Source organism: Rhincodon typus, chromosome 8 (assembly GCF_021869965.1).
Source record: "Rhincodon typus isolate 14 chromosome 8, sRhiTyp1.1, whole genome shotgun sequence".
NCBI classification, from domain to species: Eukaryota; Metazoa; Chordata; class Chondrichthyes; order Orectolobiformes; family Rhincodontidae; genus Rhincodon; species Rhincodon typus.
The window spans coordinates 295014-313381 of NC_063339.1; the positions used below are offsets into that span (position 1 = coordinate 295014).

Below are 18368 nucleotides of genomic sequence, written 5' to 3' on the forward strand. Positions count from 1 at the left end.
AAGGCCAGTAGTGGAAAGATAATACGAATACCGGAAAAAACTGGGGAATGCAGGAAAACAAGCAGAAAAAAAATGTAAACACAGGAATTGTAGATAACAGGAATGCAAGAATGTATGGGAAATGCAGAAATTAACAGGAATTAGTAAAAATAAGGATGGAAAGGTGAAATAGACAATGAGGAAGAGGACAGAATGTAGCAGGAAGTGAAATGTCAAATAAACACCCAGACCATTGGAGCTGGATTAAGAAGAGAAACACTACTTACCATTTGCTAATTTTAAATCAACAAATTAGCCAGCAACAAATCAAAAGAGAATTGGTTTGAAGCTATACAGATTAAAGTAATAACTATATATTAATGTATACACACACACACACACACACACACACAACTGAATAAGATCACAGGATGCCAGGCCTTATTGGTATTTGGTCATTGAGAGGAGCCATATGGTTTTCTAAGTAATGTGGCATCTTTTGATGGAAGCATGTTCCAGCAACGTTCCAGCTCCCACATACAGGCAGATATGGTGCAGCACACAATACTGTCTAGGCACTCAGAAACATGCAGCATTCACTGGGACGTGCTGATAGCAACGTGGCCGAGAATGACCATGCTATCACAGGCAGAGCTATAGAACAAAGCAATCTGAGATTTGGCTCCAACCAACCTCTTCTCAAAAACTTCACGTTCTTGTTTGCCTGCACAATCAGCAGGTATCTGTGGCGTTAAAATTGAGAGCCTCCAGAGAGAGAAACATTGCTCAGTTATAGTCTGAAATTGTATGGCTATCCCAGCATCCCTTAGTGATAATGGATCTCACTGTCCATCAATGATCCAGCAGTCAGCTCACGTTGCTGTCTCTCTAAACCTGCTTCAGAGCTTTGTATTTGGCCAGAGTCTTCAGATTTGGTCTCATCAGCACGATTTTCCATGGTGCCATAGGTCTGATGTGCAGGGGATGCTGCAGGCATTAGTCCCAGTTCAGGATCCTGGAGAACAGCTGCAACAAACACCTAGAAGTCAAACAAAGAGAGTGGTTAAAACAGATAACAGCAACTGTACAGCTTAAGACTAAGAATAGAAGATCAGAAATAGGAGTAGGCTCCTTGGCTCCTTGACCTTGTTTTACCGTTCACTAATGTCATGACTAATCAGATTGTGGCCTTAACTTCATTTTCCTGCCTTTTCCCTACAATCCTTGATTCCCTTTTCGATCGAAAATCTTGTCTAATTCAGTCTTGAATATATTCAACAACCTAGCTTCTACTGCTCATTGTGGAAAAGAATTCTAAAGTCTAATAATCCTTAGAGAAAATAAGACAAAAAACAAAAAATGCTGAAATAGCTCATCGGGTCTGGCAGCATCTGTGGACAGAAATCAATTAATGTTTCAGATCAAGTGACCCTTCCTCTTTAGAGAAAATAATTCTGCTACATCTCAGTCTGAAGTGGGAATTGCCTTATTTTTCTAGAATTGCCCACAAGCAGAAAAATCCTTTCAGCATCCTCTCTATCAAGGCCCCTCTGACTCTTGTATGTTTCAATAAATAATCACCTCTCTTTCTTCTAAACTCCAATGAGTACAGACCTAACATGCTCAACCCTTCCTCATGACACAACCTCCTCATTCCAGAAATCAGCCAAGTGAACCTTCTCTGAATTGCCAATAGCTTCCTAACCACCATTGAGAGACTCACCAGTCTGTAGTTTCCTGGATCATTCCTATTTCCCTTCTTAAACAGAAGAATAACATTAGCTACTTGCCAGTCCTCTGGGACGTCTCCAGTGGCTAGCGAGGATACAAAGATGTTGGTCAAGGCCCCAGCAATCTCCTCTTGCCTCTCTCAATAACCTGGGGTAGATACCATCAGGCTCTGGGGACTTATGCACCTTAATGCTCTTCAAGAGACCAATACCACTTCTTTCTTGATCTCAAAATGCCAGAGCATTTTGCATTTTGGTAATGTATATTAGTGTGCTCCACACAAATCTCACTATCCTCTGTATCCTTCTCCTGGGTGAATACCATCACAATGTACTCATTTAGGATCTCACCTACATCCTCTGCCTCCAAGCACAAGTTCTCTCCTTTATTCTTGAGTGGTCCTAACTTCTCCATAGTTAGTCTTTTGTTTTTAATGTATGTATAGAATCCCTTGTGATTCTATTTAACCCCACTTGCCAAGATCATTTCATGACACCTTCTTTCTCTCCTAATTCCCTGCTTGTGTTCTTTCCTGCTTTCCTTATATTCCTCACGGACCCTGTTTGATTTTAACTTCCTAAACCTTATGTATGCTTCTTTTTCCTCTTGATTGTTATGACATTGTATAGAATAGTCATGAATTGGACAGCAGGAAACTAGAATGTTTTGAAAAATACTAAGGAAGAGAGTGCATGGTCCCTTTAAAAGGTGAGGGTTTTTTTTCTGTGCTTAGGGACTTTTAAAATGTCTGTCTGTGTGCAGCAGCTGGATGTTGCCAGTACAGAAAGTACCTGAAATTGAAACATTTATTTTGAAAGGCCACACAGCACTTTTTTAACCAAGACAACAGTTTTCAAATATAGCCAATCAATTTAAACCAAGCCCTTAGATACTGAAAACCTACCAAATTTAAATCTGATAGGGTTGACAACATCGAACCAATCCTGTGTAATAAATATTGTTATGTCATCACTGGTATAAAGAAGGGGGTAGTTAGACAGAGATCCCAGAGCTAAACGCCAATCGCCCAGGTTAACCCTCCGCTCTCTTCCCTTCTTAATGACTTGCTGTCTCTTTATAACCACTTTTTGTAATTAATGTACCAGGATACCCAATCCCTCTGTATCACAGATTTCTGCAATCTCTCTCCATTTATACATTCTGCTTTTCTATTGTTCTTGCCAAAGTAGACAATCTCACCCTTTTCCACGTTGTACACCATCTGTCAAATATTTCTTCATTCACCTAATCCATCAATACCGCATAGTAGGCTCCTTATTTCCTCTTCCCAACTTGCTTTCCTATCTGGCTTTGCCCTATGAGCAAATTTAGCTACCACAAATTTAGTGCCTTCATCCAAATCATTGATATAGATTGTAAATATTTGAGAACCCCCTAATTACAGCTTGGCAACATGAATATGACCATTCATCCCGACTTCCTGCTTTCTGTTAACTAACCAATGCTCTATCCATGCATACATAACACCCCAACACCATCAGCTCATATCTTCTACACTAACCTCTTGTGTTGTAGAAATCCAAATACATCTACTGGTTCCTATTTTATCAACCATGCTAGTTACTTGCTCAAAGAATTCTAAAACATTTATTAAGTTTGATCCCTCTTTTCCAAAACAATGCTGACTCTGACCTTTTGCATTTTCCAAATGTCCTGCTATTATCTCTTCCTTAATGTTCGATGCTAGCATTGTTCTAGGCTCCAGGTAACAATCAGCAAAGACATTAAATGGCAAAATCAACAATGGAGTGATGAAGGTTAAAAGTCAATTCCAACTTCCAGCAAAATTTGACTAAGGCCACAGAACGATCCCTATCCTGTTGATCAATGACAGGTTTTTAAGTCTGCTAGATACTCCTCAAACCAAGATTCCAATTGTTCAGCTCAAGGATTGTAGAAACAGAGAAAACAGGAGCAGGAGAGGCTCTTCAGCTCTTCAAGCCTGCTCCACCGATCAGTTTGATCATGGCTGATCATCCAACTCAGTACCCTGTTCCTATTTTATCCCCATACCTTGATCTTTTTACTTCCAGGAACTATGTCTTAACTCCTTCTTGAAAACATTCAATGCTTTGGCCTCAACTGCTTTCTGTGGCAAGATTCCCCACGCTCTCATTGAAGCAATTTTTCCTTATCTCAGTCCTAAAAGACCCTTATCCTCAGATCCTCAGAGGTGACTCTTGGTTCTGAACTCCCCAGTTACCAGGAACATCTTTCCTGTGTTTACCCTGTCTCATCCTGTTAGAATTGTCGAGGTGTCTTTGAGATCTTCCCTCATTGTTTAAATGCCAGTGAATACAGTCCTGATTGGTCCAGTCTCTGATCATTTCGACACTTAGCAAATATTACCTTTTGATGCACTGCACTAAATGAGTGCAAGCCTAACCAATGGATGAACATACAAAACAGATACAAACCATATGGTCCCTTGATTCTACCCCACCATTCACGAGATCAGAGCTGATTTGCTATATTTCAACCTACCCCATGAAAACCAGTTCTAAGGAGGGTCACCGGACCCGAAATGTTAACTGTTATTTTCCTTCACAGATGCTGCCAGACCTGCTTAGCTTTTCTAGCAACTTTGTTTCTGTTACCCCATGATAACCTTTGATTATCTGCCAAACAAGAATCTATCGACCTCCATCTTAAAAACATACAGTGACTCTGCCTCACCGCCTGAGACAGAGTTCCAAAGTCTCACAACCCTCATCTCTGTCTTGAAAGAGCAAACCCTCATTTTAAACATTGTCCCCTAGTTCTGGACTGATGCACAAGGGGAAGCATCCTTTTTCACATCCACCTTGTCAAGACCGTTCAGGATTTTAGACACTTCAGTCACCCCATGTTAGAACACAGAACATAGAACAGTACAGCACAGTACAGGCCCTTTGGCCCCACAATGTTGTGCTGACCTATTATCCTACTGTAAGATCAATCTACCCTGCATACCCTACATTTTACTATCCTCCATGTGCCTATCCAAGAGTCGCTTAAATGTCCCTAAGGTATCTGACTCCAATACCACTGCCGGCAGCGCATTCCACACGTCCACCACGCTCTGTGTGAAGAACCTACCTCTGACACACCCCCAATACTTTCCTCCAATCACCTTAAAGTTATGCCCCCTCGTAATAGTCATTTCCGCCCTGGGAAAAACTCTCTGACTATCCACTCTATCTATGCCTCCCATCATCTTGTAAACCTCTATCAAGTCACCTCTCATCCTTCTTCGCTCCAATGAGAAAAGCCCTAGCTCCCTTAATGTTTCCTCATAAGACCTGCCCTCCAGTCCTGGCAGCATCCTGGTAAATCTCCTCTGCACCCTCTCTAAAACTTTCACATCTTTCCTATAATGAGGCGACCAGAACTGAACACAATATTCCAAACGTGGTCTAACCAGAGTTTTATAAAGCTGCAGCGTAACCTCACGGCTCTTAAACTCAATTCCCCTGCCAATGAAAGCCAACACACCATCCACCCTCTTTACAACCCTATCAACTTGGATAGCAACTTTGAGGGATCTATGGATGTGGACCCCAAGATCTCTGTTCCTCCACACTGCCAAAAATCCTGCCATTAACCCTGTATTCTGCATTCAAATTTGACCTTCCAAAATGAATCACTTCCACACTCAAGTGAAAACAAGCCTGGTCTGTCCAACCTTTCTTTATAAAACAACCCATTCATTCCTGAGTCCAATCCAATAAACTTTGTTTGAACTGCGTCCAATACATTTCCATCCTTCCTTAAATAAAGAGATCAAGATTGTACAGCACATTCAAGATCTAGTAACATGGAAGCGTAACATCCTTAGTTTTATGTTCAACTTCTCTCATAATAAATGACAGCATATCATTAATCTTCTTAATTACATGCTGCACCTGCAGTGGAACACCTCAATCCTTCACGCCTTGGAATTCTGCAATGTCATCCCAAACACAGGCTCTCCTGCACCTGGCTGCTGCACCTTTTAAGTACCAGAGAATCTGACAGGAATACTAAGACAGTACAGAATTAACTTGAGTTCCACTGAAGGCGCATTTTATTTCCTCCCCATCCCCTCCCTGACCATGACTTACATTGGAGTTTGGTGTTGATGACACACTGCTCCTTTCTCCATCTGTGAACACGCCATCAGATTCCTGCTCTGCCATCTGAGGACAGTGAGTAACAGGTTAGAATCAAACTTACAATGCAACATCTGAAAAAAACTATTGTAGGTCAATGGGAAAAGAGCAGGGGAGTAGGACCAGGTGAGCTGGACTTCCAGACACAAAGGGGCAGGTAAAAGGGTTACAACACAGGAGGCATCCTGGGATTCCATGACATAAGTAGGAGAAGTGGGGTCAGAGTCAGTGCATTTCACTGAAGCTGCAGTCCCAGAGAGAGGGTCCACACAGAGTTCTGACAGAAAGGGAGAGTAGGAAGAAACTGCCAGAATTACCAAAGATCTGCTAGTGAGTACAGGAAGATTGGCAGTGTGGGTTGGGAATTGGGGCTAAAGGAAATAAAACTTAAAAATATAAAACAAAAGTAATACTCAGAAAGTCTGACAGCATCCAGGAGAGGAAAAACATTAATGGTTCAGGCTGTGACTGAAACAATTTAGCAATGTCCTAGGTTTTGAGCAAATGACCAACAGGGAGTGAAAATTGTATCAGAGATAGTAGGAACTGCAGATGCTGGAGAATCTGAGATTCACACAAGGTGTGGAGATGGATGAACACAGCAGGCCAAGCAGCATCATAGGAGCAGGAAGGCTGACGTTTTGGGCCTAGACCCTTCATCAGAAAATGGGGGAGTAACTGAATGATAGGGTGAAGGGTAGGAGAAATTAAATGACAAAAGGTTTTTGGTGTGATACAAAACTGAGTGGTAATGCCTGTATATCATATAGTGGAAGCAGCATGTTACAGAGAGTTAAGCAAGCCAATTATTAATGAACCAGATCAAATCTCTGCAGCTCTGCCACATCCAGATGTAAATGGGTATGGGCAATTAAACAATACCCAAAGGAGATGATCTCCAAAATTACCCCATGCCCAATGATGACAGTGTGAAAAGATAAGGATGCATGGCATTAAGGGTAAAGTATTAGCATGGATAGAGGATTGGTTGACTAACAGGAAGCAAAGAGTGGGGATAAATGAGTGCTATTCTGGCTGGCAGTCAGTGACTAGTGGTGTGCCTCAAGGATCGGTGTTGGGACCGCAATTATTTACAATTTATATAGATGATTTGGAGCTGGGGACCACACGTAGGGTGTCAAAGTTTGCAGGTGACACTAAGATGAGTGGCAGAGCAAAGTGTGCAGAGGACTGTGAAACTTTGCAGAGGAACATAGATACATTGAGTGAGTGGGCAAAGGTCTGGCAGATGGAATACAATGTAAATAAATGTGAAGTCATACATTTTGGTAGGAGTAATATTAAAAAGGATTATTACTTGAATGGTAAAAAGTTGCAGCATGCTGCTGTGCAGAGGGACCTGGGTGTCCTTGTGCATGAATCACAGAAGGTAGGTCTGCAGGTACAACAAGTATTAGGAAGGCAAATGGAATTTTGTCCTTCATTGCTAAAGGGATTGAAATAAAAAGCAGAGAGGTTGTGTTGCAGCTGTACAAGGTGCTGGTGAGGCCACACCTGGAGTACTATGTGCAGTTTTGGTCTCCTTACTTGAGAAAGGATGTACTGGCACTGGAGGGGGTGCAAAGGAGGTTCACTAGGTTGATTCCGGAGTTGAGGGGGTTGGCTTATGAGGAGAGACTGAGTAGATTGGGATTATATTCATTGAAATTCAGAAGATTGAGGGGGCATCTTATAGAAACATATAAAATTATGAAGGGAATAGATAAGATAGAAGTAGAGAGGATGTTTCCACTGGCAGGTGAAGCTAGGACAAGAGGGCATAGCCTCAAGATTAGAGGGAGCAGATTTAGGACTGAACTGAGAAGGAATTTCTTCACCCAGAGGGTTGTTAATCTATGGAATTCCTTGCCCAGTGAAGTAGTTGACGTTACTTCAGTGAACGCTTTTTAAAAAAAGGTAGATTTTTTTTGAACAATAAAGGAATTAAGGGATACGGTGAGAACGCGGGTAAGTGGATCTAAGTCCACGAAAGGATCAGCCATGATCTTATTGAATGGCGGAGCAGGCTCGAAGGGCCAGACGGCCTACTCCTGCTCTTAGTTCTTATGTTCTTATAAGGCTAAAGCATTTGACAACCATCTTCCGTCAAGAATGAATGATCCACTCCACCTCCTAATAAGGTCCCCAGCATTGCAGATACCAGTCTTCAATCAACTCAATTCACTTCACATGATATTGAGGAATGTCACTGGATGCTGCAAAGGCCTGACAATATTCTGGGAATGGTACTGAAGACTTGTGCTCCAGAACTTGCTCCAGAACAGCCAAATTGTTCCAGCAGAGCAACAACACTGGCATCTACCCAACATTGTGGAAATTTACCCAGGTTTGTCCTGTACACAAAAATCAGGACCAATCCAACCTGGCCTATTACCACCCCATAAATCTACTCTCAATCATCTCTAAACACTTGGAAAGGGTCTGCAACGGTGCTATCAAGTAGCACTCAACAGTAATTTGCTGACTGATACTCCGTTCTAGGGTCACTCAGCTCCTGACCTCATGACATGCTTGTCCGCACACTTGCCTTCATTGCTCTGTCCTTTCAATATAGGAGTTGGGAAGTCATGTTTACATTGTATAGGAAATTGGTTAAGCCTCTTCTGGAGTACTGTGCCCACTTCTGGTTGTCCAGTTATAGTAAGAATACTATTAAGCTGGAAAGGGTTCAAAGGAGATTTGTCAGGATGTTGCCAGGTAAGGAGGGGAGGCTAGATAGGCGAGGACTTTCTTCACTGGAGCGCAAGAGGTTGAGAGGTGACCTTATAGAAGTTTGTAAAATCATGAGGGGCACAGATAGGGTTAATGGTAGGTGTCTTTTCCCTACGATGGGGGATTTCAAGACGAGGGGACATATTTTTAAGGTGAGAGGAGAGAGATTTAAAAAAGACATGAGGGACAATTTTTTTACACATTTTTCGCATGTGGAATGAGGAAGTGGTGGATGTGGGCACAATTACGAACTCTAAAAAACATTTGGATAAGTACAGGAATAGGAAACATTTGGAGTGATATGGGCCAGGATCAGGCAGGTGGGACTAGTTTAGTTTGAGGATTAGGTTCAGCATGGACTGGTTGGACAGAAGGGTCCATTTCCATGCTGTATGGCTCTATGAGATAAGGTGAAAGTAAATAGTCTTGATATGTAGGCATCATTTGACAGAATATGGCACCAAGTTGTCCCTCCAAAATTGAAGTCAACGGAATTGGGGGAAAACTCTCCCTTGGTTAAGTCATATGTAGTACAAAAAAAGATAGTTGTATTTGTTGGATGCCAGTCAACTCAACTCCAGGACATCCAGGAGTATCCAGGAGTTCCCAGGGTAATACCTAGGCCCAGCTGCTTCCCACCATCATAAGGTCAGAAATGGGGATGTTTGCTGATGATTGTACATTATTCAGCGCTATTCACAACTCCTCAGACACTGAAGCAGTCCATGTCCAAATGCAGCCAGACTTGGACAATATTCAGGTTTGGGCTGAACAGTGGCAAGTAACATTCATGCCAGGCATGCCTATCTCCAAGAGAGAATATAACCACCAACCGCACCACCCCAAACTGGCAGAGAGGAAAGTGAGAACAACGGGAACCCGATCATCATTTTGTGAGAGAAGGGCATGGCTGAGGGCAAGAGCACATAAAATTGAATGAGCATGTTTTAACCGTGTGGGATTAAGGTAAGGATCATCTAGTTGAGAAAAAAGAACACCTAGTGTGGAAAGTTGCATATGAAACCAAGACACCAGGAGAATGGAATTAAGTCCTTACAGAAAGCAGGTAGTGAAGTTTTCACACAAGATAATTGTGAGAATTACAAAGAATATTGATCGATAGTCTATCCCCAGAAATACAGACAGAAAAGTCAAGGAAGGAGGAAATCTGTGATGGATCTGGAGCAAGTGAGATAAAGGTGCAAATCTGGAAGCAATCAACATTTCAAATTCAGGGCAAGAACATGAAATGGGACTGATACAATTAATACACTAAAAATAGCGATAAAGAGAGGGGAGCTAAGTATAACTACAATAATGAAATTCCACACACCCCCAAAAAAGCAAACATTAGATAGATCTCGTAGCTATTGGCAAATTCTCACGAAAGCATTCAGTACCTTAAGCAGAGCAGGACTCCACAAAGCAAAGGGAAAATACTTGGTGGAAGATACTAATGGTGGAACTTAAAAATCCAAATAACAATTGCTGAAAATACTCAGCAGGTCAGACAGCGACTATGCAGAAAAACAGAGTTAATGGGTATTCTCATGAAAGGTCATCAACCACTGCTTGACCTGCTGAATAGTGGAACTTTTTTTAATCTAATTTTAAGACTTTACAAGGTTTGAGAGAAAATTGACCATCTCCAAAGCTCCTTGGTCTCGTCAGCTCGTTCCATGACTATATATGCTGCACTGTGTAGAGTTCAATGGCTTCAGTTCTGACAGTTTGACAAAAGAATGGAGTGAATCAGGTTTATGTCTTAGCTGTCATTTGGTTTAGTATCTTCTCCAAGCTCCTGATCTTTGCTTTCTCTGCACATATTAAAGTAATGTACTGGTAAACTTGGTCAGCAGGAAGCATTAAATCTGTCTACTCAGAACAAAGACAAAGAAAAAGTAAATTTCATTACTCAGCTCAGCTGATGTTCTGCTAATTGGTCACACAAATATTCAACCACATAGACTGTTTTTCTTCTGCTTGTATCTTGTGCTCCCTGACTGTAAGCATCAACAAAACTGTGGTATTAGAACAGTGCCAACTCTCCCCCCCTTAGCATACAAACTAACACCCCTTGTGACTTGGTTCTACAGTGCCAGTGACAGACAACCTGCCTTGTGATGTTGGACTTGATACACTTATCTGGAAAGTAGCTCCTGCCTTTGACACTCTCAAAGGTTCCATGGAAAAACACTGAGCTGAATATTCAGGGAAAGGTCAGGGTTAAAAATCTGTGTTCTCAGCACCTTACTGCGTAGCCATGAAACACAGACAAGTTACTGTTACCAAGAAAAGAAAGCTCAACAAATTACACCTTTGCTGTTTCATTCTGGGCATCTCATGGATAAAATCATGAAAATGGAAGTCCTCTTTAACAGAAAACTCCCAAGCATGTTGCCACTTATCAAGCAGAGGTGATTTCACTGGCTCAAGCAGGATGTTACATACCCAACAATTTTCTGTCTTATGAAGTAATACATCCAAACCATCAATTGGACGCAAAAACTCCACTCCAAGGACGTTGCAACATGACATGAAAACTATAGATAGCGTTTCTCAGACCCAGTAGTCACTAGTCGATGACGGATTTGATGTCTTCTAGGCATCACGCTGGAGTTGTCACAAATGTTAATTTTTTTAAATGCAGAATTCCCCAAATTACCTGCCTTTTAAAAAAAAATTGTTCACAGGATCTGGGCATCGCTGGCTAGGCCAGCATTTATTGCCCATCCCTAATTGCCCAGAGGGCAGTTAAGAGTCAATAACATTGCTGTGGGTCTAGAGTCACACGTAGACCAGACCAGGTAAAGATGGCAGTTTCCTTCCCTAAAAGGATAGTAATGAATCAGATGGGTTTTTCCTGACAATCAACAATGGATTCATAGTCTTCATTATATTCTTAATCCCAGATTTTTATTGAATTCAAATTTCACCATCTACCATGGTGGGATTTGAGCCCAGTTTCCCAGAAATTTACCTGGGTCTCTGAATTAACAGTCCAGTGTTAACACCATTAGGCCATCGCCTCCCCATGATCCAGGGTGACAGAAAGCATGGAGCAGGTTTCTGTACTTAACAAGAGTTACAATTCATTGCATGTAATTAGACTCTAGCTTCAGGTAAACAGTTACAAACTGTTGACGTTTATAATAACTACTAATTAAAATTTTAATCTTCTAATAATCTCTGCCTTACACACATGCACACACACACACACAGAAACATGCACACACACAGAAACACTCCTGGTATCTGTCACAGGATTGGCTGAGATGGTTCTTGTGTTGGTCAGAATGCTGCTTCTCAGTCTTCCTTCTCTGGATGTTCTCACTGGTTTGCAGGAGGCACAGGATGGTTGGTCAGCACTTATAAAAATAACTGCTGATGGAAAAATAAACTGGTTTTCTTCAGGTTTAAAGTAGCTTTTATTACAAAGAAATCTCCTGAACTGGTGCTGGTCAGTTACCTGACAGCCAATTATAAAGCCTTCTGCCAGGTAACAGCTATATCATCGATAACTGGTCACCAGTGCTCAGACCAATCAGCTATTTGTTGTTCCCTGAAGCTATCTGAATACGATCCTCTGCTACAGCTAATTTATAAACTACATTTCAAATACTAACCTTATTGCTTGAAGAAGCAATTGTGTAAACAGTATTTACAATGAATGCCAGGTTACTTGCTTTTAAAAACTGCAGTCATCCTTCAGCAATCCTGGTCTTTTTTTTTCATTTTATTCCACAATTAAAAATACAGGGAAATAAAAAGACATAATACTTACACAGAGAAAAATGGTGATGCCACATGTAGACTGGGGTGTACTACCCTGATTATCAGTGATCACAGAGGCTTGGCAACAAGTGCCATTGCCCAAAACAACAACTCACAACTACACCTCATAGCCATTTGTGGTAGAACATGCTTCAGCCTGGTCTCTTCAACCATCAGCAGAAGTCCACCATATTAAGATTCCCATTGCTGAAGGACTCAAGTTACTGCACATCCATCTTACATAGCTAGAAGGTCAACCTGTATCAAAACTTTGCTTTGAAGGAAATGAGTAGAGTTGAAGGAGAAGTTGCTCAGAGTGAGATCAATTTCAGTCCTGCAAAAGAAGGTGTTAGGACTTTCTAGATATCCATTAAATGAAACAGATGAGAGCTCTTAGACTGTCATGGCTGAGGAGTAGATGTACAGAGATTCATGGTGAAAAGAAACAGGAAACATTTAAAATGATAAAGGGAATCAAAAAGTCACAGATATAGATGAGCAGGGATTGAGCACAATGAGAAAAATAGAATCAGGAAAGGAAGAAATCAGATCATTGGCAGGTGATGGCCTAGTGGTATTATTGCTGGACTGTTAATCCAGAGACCCTGATAATGTTCTGGGGACCTGGGTTCAAATCCCGCCATGGCAGATGGTGGAATTTGAATTCAATAAAAAAAAATCTGGAATTAAGATGACAATGAATCCATTGTTGGTTGTCAGGAAAAACCCATCAGGTTCACTAATGTCCTTTAGGGAAGGAAACTGCCATCCTTACCTGGTCTGCCCTACATGTGACTCCAGACCCACAGCAATGTGGTTGACTCTGAATTGCCCTCTGGGCAATTAGGGATGGGCAATGAATGCTTCCTAGCCAGCGACACCCTCATCCCATCAATGAATAAATTAAAAAAAGAACAGGCTGAAACATTGGGTCTACTTTATGTAGATTTTAGGAAGGAGGTTGAAACAGACTCTGTGTGTTTGGGAAGGTTAATGAAGTTAGGGGCAATAGAGCTGGGGAGGAGCAGATCTAGAGGGTGCAGTTCTCTGGCTAATGCAAATTATTATAGAGTAACAGAGCTACAGGGTGAAATCTGATCAAGTGCTTCAGAGGTTAGATATAGAATAACAGGTGCCTGAGAACAGATTACAGCCTGGAAATTATTCAATGTGGTTATATATACAGAATAACGTACTCATGTGCGCACTACAGGCTAGAATCTTAATAAATGAGTTTGGAGAGGGTTAAATATAGAACAGGAGACACCTGGAATGATTAGAAACTGTGATCTAAATCAGGGAGGATGGCAGGGTGTTAGTTACATATACAATAAGAAATACGTGAATGCTAAACCAGCAATCTAATGATTTCAATGTCGAGGTCTTGCTGTTCTGGTAAATGTGAGGACAGCTGTCAATTATTATGCTGTATCAAGGGCTCTCTATCTACCTGTTTCTGGAATCACACTTTCTCCTCTTGCAATCCCACTTCACGACTGTTGTTTCTGAGTTTTAAGAATATAAGGTAAAACAAGACACATTACTAATTTATTAAATAAAGTTGCAGATGGTGACATTCTGGTAACTCTGCACTGGGCTACTTTCAAGTTCAATATATCCTTTAGAAGGTACTGTGACAAGAATTGTACACAGTATTCCAAATGTGTTTGTTGTTTTGATCACCTTTACATGCATTCACTTGCAGAGTGATGTGGGCTAATAAAAATATTCACAGGATGAGTAACTTGATAGGCTGCAAGGCAAGTGGTTATCTTCAAATACTCAGAGTCATACAGCATAGAAACAGGCCCTTTGGCTCACCATGTCTATGATGACCATAAACACCAAACTACACTAATCCCATTTAGCTGGACTTGGTCAATAGCCAACTATGCATTGGCATTTTAAGTGCGTATCCAGATGTCTCTTAAACATTGCAAGAGTACCTACCTCCACCAACTCTCAGGCAGCACGTTCCATACATCTACCACCCTCTGGGTGAAAAATAAATTCTCAGATCACCTCTAAACCACTTGCTCCTCAGTTTAAACTTATATCCTCTGTTCTTAGGCATGTCTGACATGGGGATGAGATTTGCATTGTATCTATACATCTCATAATTCTGTATCCCTCAATCAGATACCCCCTCTGCCTCCTCTGCTCCAGCCTATCCAGTCTCTCCTCTTACTGGAGACTTTCCATCACAAGCAACAGCCTGGTGAATCTTCTCTGCACTCTCTGCAGTGCAATCACATCCTTCCAATAGTGTGGACTGCACAGTACTCCATCCGTGACCTAACCAATGTTTTATAAAGTTGTAACAAGACTTCCTTGCTCCTATATTCTACATCCTGACTAGCATACCGTATGCCTACTTCATCACCCTGTCTACCTGTGCTGACATCATCAGGGATCTATGGACTTGTACACCGAGGTCCTTTGTTCCTCAGTACTCCCTAGGGACCTACCATTCATAATGTACATTCTTCCCTTATTAGACATCCCAAGATAAGACTAACTGGTCTGTAATTACCTGATCTATCCGTGTTGCCCTTCTCAAACAAAGGAACCCCATTATCTATCTTCTAGTCACCTGTAGCCAGCAAAGTATTAGATATATCTGCCTGGGTCCCAGCAATCTCCTCCCTTATGTCCCATAGCAGTCTGAGATGCATCTCATCAGGCTCTGGGGATTTATGCACCTGAATGCCCACCTTATTAATCTTAATGTGTTGTAGAACCTCACCATCAGAACTGATAATCCAGTTACAATGTCTTTTTTCTCTGTGAACAGATAAGAAATGGAGTGAGATTTGAACCCAGGACCCTCAAAATCTCAAACCGGACTGCAATCTAACCAGGACTTTTTCAAGATATGGCAGAACATTTCTCCTTTTACAGTCAGAAAATCAAACAGTACAGAAGAGGCCCTTTGGCATATTGAGTCTATACTGCCAAAAGTACACTAACTCTACACTAGACCACTTTTCAGCACTTGGCCTTGAAGGTTATAACATTTCAAGTGCTCATCCAAGTACCTTTTAAAAATAACATTACCTGCCTCAACTAACCTCCCAGCAAGTGCCTTCCAGACCCCTAACACCCTTTGGGTAAGACCGTAAGAAATAGGAACAGGAGTAGGCCATTCAGCCCATCGAGCCTGCTCCACCATTCAATAGGATCCTAGCTGATCCGGCACTCCTTCCACCCACTTTCCTGCCATTTCCCCATACAGATATAGGTGTTCGCCAAATCAAATTGTTGCTAAAATATGAATCCAGAATTCCAGGTAATGATCTGGGGGCTTGGGTTCAAATTCCAGTATGGCAGATGGTGGATTTGAATTCAATAATAATCTGGAAATGAGAGTCGATGGTGACCATTAAACCATTACCAATTTTCAGGAAAAGCTCATCTTGTTTACTAATGTTCTTTTGGGAAGGTAATCTGCTGTCCCTACCTGGCCTAACTTACATGTGACTTCAGGCCCACAGCAATGTGGTTGACTCTTAACTGCCCTCTAGGGCAACTAGGGATGGGCAATAAATGCTTGCCAAGCTAGTGACGCCCACATCCCATGAATGAATTTTTTTTAAAACCCTGGATTCCAAGTGCAGCCGCACCAACGACTTACACAACTGTAACATGCTAAATGCCTTCTTCACCACCCTGTCCACCTGTGATGCCGTTTTCAATGAACTATGGAGCTCAGGACCTTACCATTTACTGTACATTTGCAGATGACACTAAGATTGTTGGAGTAGCAGATAGTGAAGGGGACTGTCGGAGAATGCAGCAGAATATAGATAGATTGGAGAGTTGGGCGGAGAAATGCAGATGGAGTTCAATCCAGGCAAATATGAGGTGATGCATTTTGGAAGATCCAATTCAAGAGCGAACTATACGGTAAATGGAAAAGCCCTGGGGGAAATTGATGCACAGAGAGATCTGGGTGTTCATGTCCATTGTACCCTGAAGGTGGCAACGCAGGTCGATAGAGTGGTCAAGAGGGCATACGGCATGCTTTCATTCATCAGACAGGGTATTGAGTACAAGAGTTGGCAGGTCATGTTACAGTTGTATAGGACTTTGGTTCGACCACATTTGGAATACTGCGTACAGTTCTGGTCGCCACATTACCAAAAGGATGTGGATGCTTTGGAGAGGGTGCAGAGGAGGTTCACCAGGGTGTTGCCTGGCATGGAGGGTGCTAGCTATGAAGAGACGTTGAGTAGATTTGCATTATTTACATTAGAAAGACGGAGGTTGAGTAGGGACCTGATTGAGATCTACAAAATCATGAGGTATAGACAGGGTGGATAGCAAGAAGCTTTTTCCCAGAATGGGGGACTCAATTACTAGGGGTCACGATTTCAAGGTGAGAGGAGAAAAGTTTAAGGGAGATATGCGTGGAAAGTTCTTTACGCAGAGTGTGGTGGATGCCTGGAATGCGTTGCCAGCGGAGGTGGTAGAGGCGGGCACGATAGCGTAATTTAAGATGTATCTAGACAGATACATGAATGGGCAGGGAGCAGAGGGATACAGATCCTTAGAAAATAGGCGACAGGTTTAGATAGAGGATCTGGATCGGCGAATGCTTGGAGGGCCGAAGGGCCTGTTCCTGTGCTGTAATTTTCTTTGTTCTTTGTATAAGCCCTACCTTGGTTTGACTTTCCAAAGTGCAACACCTCACACTTATCTGTATTGAATTGCATTTGCCAATTCTCAGCCCACTTCCCAATCGGATCAAGATAACCTTCCTCACCATCAGCGATACCTCCTAATTTTGTATCATCCACAAACTTACTAATCATGCCTAGTACATTTGCATCCAGTCATTTATGTAAATAACTAATAACAAAGGTCCCAGCACCGACCCCTGTGGCACATCACTAGTCACAGGCCTCCAGTCCGAGAAACAACCTCCAACCATCACCCTCTGCTTCCTATCATTGAGCCAGTTTTGAATCCAGTTGGCTAGCTCTCCCTGGATCCCTTGTGACTTAACCTTCATGACAAGCCTGCCGCACAGGACTCTGTAAAAGGCCTCACTAAAGCCCTTATAGACAACATCCACTTTAAACACTTATGGGCACAACACCCTCAAACTGCCCACAGAGACAAATGCCATCCATCTGAGCACGACCCACAAACAACTATACTTCCTGCATGAATGCCTCAGAAACAGGTACTACCACAAAAACATATATCACCGATCAACAATCCACAGGCACGTAGAACAGTTGCACAGAACAGCCGCAGAATGATAACGGTTTGGATCAACGATGCCCACAGCCACCTCCACAAATACGCGCAGGAAACTGTGCACCAAAAAACTTTGCACTTCAAAGCAACCAACTAAGAATGAGCAACCTAACTGGAACAAGCCATCTCCATACAACAACGGAAGACCAGAACAAAGAAAAGTATAGCCCTTCAAGACAAACTATCCAAACTCACTCACAACAACAACACAGACAACACAGAAACATGGATCAAGAACATCTCAGACAACCACTTACAGACACTGAGAAGACCGTCCTAGTATGCAGACTGAATTATAACTACAGAGACACCAAAAACCTGACTTTCTGGCTGCACTGGAATCGACGCTAAAGAGCAACGGACTCATGGAGGAAATACAGAAGACCATCAGACAGACGATAATCCCGACACTGGGCAGAAAAGGTATGTGGAACCATTCAACACAGATGAGACGAAAGCCCTGTAAAGACTCAAGAAAGACAGAAACATCGTAATCCTACCAGCGGACAAAGGATGCATGACAGTAATCCTCAACAGAGCTCCATACATTGAGAAAGCTAACGCGCTACTAGCAGATACCAACATCTACCAACAGATGGTGAAAGACCAAACACCACAGTTAGGGATAGTAGGAACTGCAGATGCTGGAGAATCTGAGATAACAAGGTATAGAGCTGGATGAACACAGCAGGCCAAGCAGCATCAGAGGAGCAGGAAAGCTGATGTTTCGGGTCT

The 18368-nt window shown here is 42.1% G+C and overlaps 1 protein-coding gene across 1 annotated transcript in view; it reads right to left on the reverse strand.

Moving 5' to 3' along the window:
* Positions 1–712: 712 nt before the first annotated feature.
* tmem63c (transmembrane protein 63C) overlaps positions 713–18368 on the reverse strand; it is a 151688-nt gene continuing 134032 nt past the window's right edge. The window contains 2 exon segments of the mRNA XM_048599981.1: positions 713–1018; positions 5814–5888. Coding sequence (XP_048455938.1) covers positions 806–1018; positions 5814–5888 — 288 coding nt within the window. The 3' untranslated portion in view covers positions 713–805.